Source organism: Cynara cardunculus, assembly GCF_001531365.2.
Source record: "Cynara cardunculus var. scolymus isolate 2C chromosome LG 8, CcrdV1, whole genome shotgun sequence".
NCBI lineage: Eukaryota > Viridiplantae > Streptophyta > Magnoliopsida > Asterales > Asteraceae > Cynara > Cynara cardunculus.
This window is the reverse complement of record NC_037535.1, coordinates 5,006,076-5,015,548: the sequence shown is the minus strand read 5'-3', so window position 1 is coordinate 5,015,548 and position 9,473 is coordinate 5,006,076. Positions and strand designations below refer to the sequence as shown.

At 38.1% G+C, this 9,473-nt stretch overlaps 1 protein-coding gene across 1 annotated transcript; it reads left to right on the top strand.

The window, feature by feature from the left end:
- The first annotated feature begins 321 nt into the window (after positions 1-321).
- LOC112516847 lies at positions 322-7,189 on the top strand. The gene is made up of 4 exons (XM_025124081.1): positions 322-522; positions 1,377-1,428; positions 3,706-4,034; positions 4,150-7,189. Exons 3-4 carry the CDS (start codon positions 3,715-3,717, stop codon positions 7,187-7,189), a joined length of 3,360 nt encoding a protein of 1,119 aa, XP_024979849.1. The 5' UTR covers positions 322-522; positions 1,377-1,428; positions 3,706-3,714.
- The last annotated feature ends 2,284 nt before the right edge of the window (positions 7,190-9,473 follow it).

Below are 9,473 nucleotides of genomic sequence, written 5' to 3'. Positions count from 1 at the left end.
TATTTGATTGTGTTTATCTGCAGTTAGTTACACGAATTCAGATATGAGATGAAATCGGATAGGATGAAATCGTTTAGGGATGAACGGGTTTAAAAGTTTGTAAGGGTTTTAGCCAAATGCTTTATAAGATAGTATAGATATAGATTATTATTATATCTTCCTTATATTTTGTGAGTATTTTATTTAATATCCAAGGAAAAGGTTAAACTAATATTTTACCAAAATTCCCAATTTCGCCACATAACTTCTGAAACCTTCTAATCTGAGGACAACTCCGCAAGATGACATCCTTCTTCAACGGCGTTAGCCTTTTTTCCTTTCAATTTCTTTGCCCTAAGTCCATAATGCCCCCTCGATTCCTATGTCCTCTTTCTCCGTCGTTGCTCTGATCTGAAATATCACTACCGGACCACCCCTCATCTCTCTCCTCCCTCTACAAATTCCCCCAATTCTAACCTAACTTTCAAAACCCTAAGTTTCGATTCACTCAAACGATTGCAATTGCAGAAGCAGAGCTGCCAAGTGAGTAACTTTTTTTCTGGGTATTTTTGTTTACTTTTCGCTGTTTTTGGGGTTTTCCTAACTCTAGCTGGCATTCTCGTATCTAATTTCGGGAATTTTCTTTTCCTTGTTAGTGTTTCTTGCTGAACTTTTAGCTGTATCATGTGTTTTTTTTTGGTTGAACTGTTGTCGGGTGTTTATGGCTACCTCCTTTCACGTAAGGAACTATACTTTGTGTTTAGGTGGATAAGAAGTTACTTTTCAAGTTCAAGATCGATGTAGATTTTTGAAATTTTAATGGGACAAGTTACCATAAATATTAAGCTGTTGCAAGTGCTATGAATTGAACAATGCTTGTATTTGTTTTACAGAATTTTGCTTTTGACATTTACTAGCATTGACGTTCAAAACAGTAATGTGGTTTAGCTTTGTGTTTTGGGAACTGATAGTGTATGCAGTTATGATTTAAGCCTTACCAGAAATAGATGGTGAAAGTTGCCCCCCCTTCCCCATTAATGGGGCAGCTGGTCTACTTTTTTTGATTTTTGGATGTGAACTGGGTTGACTTGCTTGGGTTTAACTGTATGTTAGATTGTTTGATTAAAGTTGGAAACACGCATGAGAAATAGGCGAATGTTGTTCAAAACAAGGTGATAGCGATCCTTGTTCTTATTAAGTGTAATTCAAGACAACAAATTGTGGCTATGATTTCTTATTAAGTGTAATTCAAGACAATGAATTGTGGCTATGATTTCTTATTAAGTGTAATTCAAGACAACGAATTGTGGCTATGCTTTAAATCATTGACTTGAATTGAAGCTACTGACTTCTCAGTTTAGTTTGGCTCATTAGCACCTTGGTTTTGTTTTGTGTAGATACCATTGACCAATTTGGTTATCTTTTAGTTGAGATACATGTGTGACGAAGGTATGAAGTTGGTATCCTGTAAAGGTTATATGTTGATTTTTTGTCTTAATGAAGATGGGATGGACATATGATATTTCTGCAGTGAAGTTATTAACACTTAGATGTTAACTGAAAATTTTGAGTTCTTAAGGGTGCGTTTCGCACGCAGACAGGACAGGACGGGACGGGACAGGACAGGGTGGGACAGGACAGGACAGGACAGCTGTTCAGCGTTTGGTAAGACATGATAGGACTGGACAGAACTGGTTAAAATGACCAATTTACCCCGGTGAGTCAATCCTAGAATTCTAACCACCATGATCAAGCAAAAAAGCCCTAAATCGATTCTAACCACCCTGAATCGCCATGAATGCACAAAACAATATTCAAACAAAGAAAATTGATTAAGATTCTACGAACTATCCCAAATCAGCAACTAGATTAAGATTATACTCAGATATAATCACGAAGAAAATTGAAGTTCATATACCTAACCTGTTCATCATCTATTCCGATCAAATCCTCCGCCACATCGTATCCCAACCCAACCGCCGCGATGGAGTTGAACAGCAGTCGCCCTCACCTGTGGAAGCGATGGAGGAGAGGAGAGACGGTGGAAGCGATGGAGTTGAACAGCAGTCGCCGTCACCTGTGGAAGCGATGGAGGAGAGGAGAGACGGTRGAAGYGATGGAGTCGACCAGGGTGGAAGCGATGGAGGAGAGGAGAGACAGTGGAATCGATGGAGGAGAGGAGAGACGGTGGAATCGATGGAATCGATGGAGGAGAGGAGAGACGGTGGAATCGATGGAGTCGATTGAGGGTGGAAGCGATGGAGTCGATTGAGGGTAAAGAGGTAAAGTTTTCCTTGTTCTAGTTAGTGCCAGGGGTAAAGGGTGGACAGCCGTGTCCCACCCTTGTACCACTTAGTTCTAGTTAGTCCCATATAAAATCACACCAAACATGGGACAAGTGTGTCCTGTTCTGTCCTGTTCCACCTTGTCCCATGCACCAAACGCACCCTAAATGATGATTGAGTTAATATGCTACTTTCCTAATCTTGTTACATTTTTCTTACCACCTCTAGAAACAGGCAACATCTAGAGGTGATCAAATTTCTCTACAATTAATCCTCATTTCACTTCACAAGTTTCATATACATTACCAATGCCTCATCACATCTTGAAGTGGGCATCTGAGGAAACAGCATAAATAGCAGTTGTCAAATGGAGGCTAGCTTCTCATTTGTTTTTGTTGATTGGCAACAACTTGCGCCTATCCCAGTTTGGATTTACTTCATCTAGTTATTTAGTTCTCTGATAAGTACTAATCTCTTGGTGGAACCCTGCTGCTTTGATTTGTTTATCGTGAAGCTTGTGGGTGTCAATTGTTTATTACTGTTCAACAATATTTAATTAGTTAATGTTCTCAAAGTAATTTTGAGTCTGACATACCAAATTCTGTGGCCTGTGCTTCCAGTGTGGTTAATGTTTGTTGTGCTTTTTGGATACACTCATGTGCTTATCCCCAAACTTCATTTAACAAGGAGAGCTGAGACTTCATGTTCGTCTCAATGGGGATACTTGAAGGATATGCATAGGAGAGGGACAAAATTTTGCAATTCTAAAATGATAGTTACAATAGAGTCAATAGCTCATGGATATTGGGACCATCTGTGTCATTCTAGAAGTGTAGATTGTAGATTTCCAAAAATTTGAATTTTGTACTAGTTAGTGTCAGTTGCTTTCCAGTGTTCGATGTATGAAGTAATTGATTGCTCTTGCTTTGATGATGATTAACTATGTTCGTCTCAATGGGGATACTTGAAGGATATGCATAGGAGAGGGACAAAATTTTGCAATTCTAAAATGATAGTTACAATAGAGTCAATAGCTCATGGATATTGGGACCATCTGTGTCATTCTAGAAGTGTAGATTGTAGATTTCCAAAAATTTGAATTTTGTACTAGTTAGTGTCAGTTGCTTTCCAGTGTTCGATGTATGAAGTAATTGATTGCTCTTGCTTTGATGATGATTTTCTTGTATAGTTAATCATTTGTTTAGACAACGTTTGCCCATATTGATCTTGTTTGGTGATAGAATAGGAAAAAGAAAGTGATAATTTTGTGTCTTATTGGCATTTCTGGAGTCATACAACTCACAGATGCTTGTGCACTTGCTTGGTATCTGAACCTTGCATTTATTTCTTAAAGTTTCAAACCCTTCTTAGAGAAGCCAACCATAAAAGAGTGGTGCATAACCCACAATCTTTTCCTGCTTGCTTGTGTCTGTTTCTGTAGGTATATACAATGGCAAAGGGCAAGCTTATTTTAATCTGCCAATCTGGTGGTGAGTTTGTGACAAATGATGATGGAACCATGTCATATAATGGAGGAGAAGCAAATGCAGCAAATGTCACTTCTGAGACTCCATTCAGTGATTTAAAATTACATTTGGCTGAAACCTGCAACATAGACCAGGAAACAGCGACTGTCAAGTATTTCCTGCCAGGAAACAAGCGGAACCTGATTACTGTGAAGAACGATAAGGATGTAAAAAGAATGATTGATTTTCATGGGGATGCAATAACGGCGGAAGTCTTTGTTACAGGAACACCAGGTTTTAACAGGTATTACTCAATGTCGATACTGCACCTTGTTCTATTACAAATGCACACTGCTCATTTATGTTATGAGAGATGCCCAAAGTATACTTATCCTTGATCAAATTGGTTAAACCAACAGGGAAAACCATACCAAGAATGATGAGACTGAAAACGATGATAACATGAGTACCAAGAAACATGAGTCAGTAAAAAGAGGTAAAGCAGGTACCAAGAAAGATAAGCAGGTGAAGAAAGATTATGCATCCCCGGTTAAGAGGACACGCCGTGCTCTTGCTGCTGCTGCTGTTGCTGCTGCTGCTAGCGCTGAAGCATCTTCTGATGAAAAGGCAGAGGGAAACACCAATGCTTTGGTGTCGGATGATGCGAAGTCAGAGAGCTCTACCACAGATACTTCCACGAGTTCTGATTCTGAGCGTGCCAACGCGAATGTAGATTCTGAAAGCAGTTCCGACTATGTACCTAGTAGGTATCCGAAGCGGAAGAAAGACAGTGTTAAGAAGCGAAGGCGGACCCCATCTTGGAAATTTGGTGCGAATGGTCGTCCCACCATAGTTTCTGATGATTCCGTGGGATCCAAATCTCGGGGGAAGAGGCGGAAAACTATTGATGGGAGTTCTGGAGGTAGAAAATCGCAGAGAAAGAGTGGCAGGTTAGCTGCTAAAGGAGATGGTTCTAGGGAGACAAAATTAGGGAGAAAGAAAAGAGGCAAACGAGCTATTATGCCAGTAGCTGATAGCAGTGATGAAGAATACGATGATCATGGGGAACCCTCTGCTCTTGCTATGTGTGATGATGATGTCACGCCTGAAACTTTGGTTGCTGTGTGGAAGTCGGCTATTACTGGTGTCGGTCAGGAATTCACAAGCTTCTATGCATTTCGAGAAGCGTTGCAGAAATACGCTATGGCAAATGCCTTTGCGTACAAGTTCACGAAGAATGATACAAGTCGTGCCATTGGTGAATGCGCTACTGAAGGGTGTTCTTGGAAGTTTTCCACTGTGTGGGTCCCAACTACGCAATCTTTTAAGATAAAGACCCTGAATGATGTACATACATGTGACGAAGAATCAAGGAAATCTGCTTACCCAACCAAGAACTGGTTGATTGATACCATAAAGGAGAAGCTGCAAAAGTCACCACATCTGAAGCCGAAGGCAATTGCTAATCGAATTCTAAGGGACTCTGGGTTTGAGTTGAATCGCACACCAATACGGCGTGGAAGTGGGATTCGCAGAAAACAACTTCATGGATCAGATAAAGATGCATATAATAAGTTGCCCTGGTTCTGTGAGAAGATCATCGAAACAAATCCAGGTAGCATCTCTAAACTTGTTGTTGGTGAAAACAAAAGATTTAAGGCGCTATTCGTGTCTTTCTATGCATCATTATGTGGATTCCAGAATAGTTGCCGTCCCCTTCTTTTCCTTGAAGCTACTTCGCTGAGGTCCAAATATGGAGAAGTTCTATTGACAGCTAATGCCATTGATGGAAACGATGGTTTCTTCCCAGTTGCATTTGCTATAGTAGACGTTGAGGATGATAACAATTGGCGTTGGTTCTTGGAACAGTTAAAAGCTGCAATCTTGAATTCACAACCTATCACTTTCGTCTTTGATAGAGAAAAGAACTTGAAGATGTCTGTGCTCGAAGTTTTTGGAGATGCTCATGTTGGTTACTCCATTTACCATCTCTTGCAGAGCTTCAAGAGAAATGTGCGGGGTCCATTCAATGGTGACGGTAAGGGTTTCTTGCTGGTTCATTTCTTGGCCGCTGCTCATGCAGTCCGGCTTGTTGGTTTCAGAAAGGCAACAGAGCAGATTAAGCAAATATCGTCACAGGCTTATGATTGGGTCATGCAGATTGAAGCTCAACACTGGACGACTTCATCCTTTAAGGGGGAGCGTTATAACCACATCACAGATGATATTGGCCGATCACTTGCCAAGTTGCTGGATGACTATCGGGAGTTACCCATATTACACAAGATAGAAGCGCTAATATGTACAATGATTGATGCCATAAATGATGCTAAATTGGATGCAAGTATGTGGTCTACCCATCTTACTCCATCAAAGGAGAAAAAACTGCAAGATGAAACAGTCAAATCGTGTGGTTTGAAAGTGTTGATCTCTTCTGATATTCTGTTTGAGGTTCGTGAGGATTCGACCCATGTTGTGAATCTTAGTAATTGGAGTTGTACTTGCTTCGGGTGGAAAGAAACTGGTCTACCATGCCGCCATGCTCTTGCTGTTTTTACATTGACCGGTAAAAGTCCATACGATTTCTGCTCAGGCTACTTCACTGTTGCTGCCTATGCTCTAACCTATACAGAATCCATAACTCCAGTACCCATTGAAGAGGAAAAAGGTGAAAAGATCAAGGATTTGGAAGAAAAAGGGGAAAAGATCGAGGATTTGGAAGAAAAGGGGGAAAAGATCGAGGGTTTGGAAGAAAAGGGGGAAAAGGTCGAGGGTTTGGAAGAAAAGTCGGAAAAGGTCGAGGGTTTGGAAGAAAATGGGGAAAAGGTCGAGGGTTTGGAAGAAAATGGGGAAAAGGTCGAGGGTTTGGAAGAAAATGGGGAAAAGGTCGAGGGTTTGGAAGAAAAGGGGGAAACGGTCGAAGGTTTGGACGAAAAGGGGGAAAATATTGGTGATTTGGAAGAAAAGGGGAAAAAGATCGAGGATTTGGAAGAAAAGGGTGAAAAGATTAATGATTCAGGAGAAAATGGGGAAAAGATGGAGATAAAGTATGCAGAAAGCGAAAAGGAAGAAGCAGGGGGGAAAGAGGACCATAACGACAAGACTGAGAAACACGAGTTGGAAGGGGAAGAAGATGAGCATTCAAATGTGGCAGAGAAAGAAAAGAGCGAAATAGCAGAAGAAAAGAGCGAAAAGATAGAGATGGAGAATGCGGGGGGTGATAATGAAGAAACTGAGAAAGCAGAGGACCAAAAGGAGGAGATTGAGAAAGATGAGGATGATCCAGATGTGTTTGTTCTTCCTCCAATACCTACAAAACCAGCTGATTCAGGGAAGGAGAAGATGGAATGGGATGAAATAGAGGGAGAAACAAAGAGAACAGTAACCTGCACAAAATGTAAGCAACAGGGGCATAACAAGAAATCTTGCAACTTCTACCAAATGCAGCAAGCTTTTTGACTTTGGATCAACTAGGTCAATGTCTGACCCGAAGACTGTGCGGATCTTTTAGGAAAACACGATTCGGATCAACCGAGACGTTTTTTGACTCTTAAGACCGTTGCAGATCTATAACGAAAGACACAAGTCCGTGACACCAGGTACTATATATATATATATATAGGTGCTCTAATCCCTTTGTAGCTATGTACCATATACTATTTGATGTTAAGTGTCTTTGTTTGAGAACATTTGGTTAGATTTATAGTGTTTGAACTTGTTAGCTTTTCGTATGGACCAGAGTCTTGAAAGACCCTTGTAAACGGTTTGAAAAAGACGGTGAATAAAAACTTTCCATTGTAATTCTCTTGTGAAACCAAAAAACTTGGGTTCGGTCGTTTTTTTTGTTAAACTGATCTCTTTAGTTCTTGACGATGAGAAAAATGTCTGCATACATTTTATCTTACGGATACTACATCATTCGATATACCGAATACATTTGGTTTGGGGTATACCTCTAGGAGGAGTAATAGATGGTCCATATTCTTGTGTTCTAAAATCCCACCAATGGTCAAGTGGGCCTTGACCAGACTGATTTTTGGTTAACCAATGACATATTTTCGGTTTTAACCAAACTTTTTTTTAACCAGTTAAGAACGTCTCAGGTTCAAAATTAGGACCAAAACGAGATTCTGCCTATAACTGGTCCTTGGCCCGGATACTTTTTTTTAACTGATCCTAAAAATAACCCGTATAAAATTAGTTAACCGGTAATTTTTGTATCTCTAACAAACCTTAGGAGTCATAATGAGACCACAGGATGTGATTTCAGACTGCAAATCAGTGTCATATAATCATGCATGTATGTATGTTTCTACTGTAATTAATTGACATTTAACAATTGAATTACATATAAAAAAAAATCATATATAGAGATTACAAAGAATGTTTTCTTAAAAAATATTATATACAAACGAGACTTCAATTACTCTGGTTAATCTATAAATAGAACCTGGAATCTATAGAATTGTAGAAGTGAAGATTAGTTTTTTATCATTCAATGAKCATCTTGTATTTCATAAAAATTGGGAGCAATATAATCCTTACGTAAAGGCCATCCTATCCAACTTTCAGTCATTAAGATACGTTTCAAACGTGAATGATTATCATAAGAGATTCCCAACATATCATAAGATTCCCGTTCTTGAAAATCCACACTTTTCCAAACCTAGAAAACAAACGGAATTCTAGGAATATATATATATATATATATATATACACACACACACACACTAGAACGGTACACGCGCAATACAGCGAGACACATCTCGATTTTAACGTTCTATTTTATTATTTGTCTCGGTCAATGTTATAATACGATTTTATGTGTTTTTAAAAAAACAGTAATGATTTTATTTTTGAATAAAATATAAATTTGAAGATATCATAAAAATCTGGAAAAAAAAATATCAATGTTAATATCAAATCAACTATTTAAAAGTTTTCATTTTTTAAGTAATTTCTTTAATTTATTTTTAATTATAATTTAATTTAAGTTTAATAATGATATAATTTATTTTTGGTTTAATAATATAACATTTTATAATGATAATAATTAAGTATTCTGTTAGAATTCGATGATTATCCTAACTATATTTTAGATTTTTTATATTTAAAATGAGATGTTTATCCTGTATTTGATTATGTTTATATGCAGTTAGTTACACGAATTCAGATATGAATTTTTAATAAGTTGTACTTACGCACAATCTACTTGTAATATTGAGTTTTAAGTAATATGTATTAATAAACAGTACTTTACACATAAAAAGTGGTTTTTAAGAGTTTTTGTCAAATACTTTATAATATAGTATATATATATATGACAAATAAAAGTCACACATTTCTCAAATTTGATGAGGTTTGAATCCTTAATCTAACGAGGTTATCTTACCATATACCACTAGATTAATATCAAACATAAAAAATAAAAATAAGGAAAACTTTTAAGAAAAAATTAAAACTAAAAAAGTCAAACAATGTATTAAAAGAACTCACGTCATGGCACACCTCAAGATGCAACAATGCGCACTAGGCATTACATAGCCGCAGTGAAAACGCATCTCACGCCAGGCCATAATATGATAGCTGTCATGGAATGCCTTTCTTTTCGAAATATATAATATTTATATATGACAAATAGAACAAATAAACTTACACACCCTCTTCACCTTTGACCTCCTAGGAGACTAATGACTCACATACCGCTAGGCTAAAGACACTTTGATCATGGAACGCCTTTTAG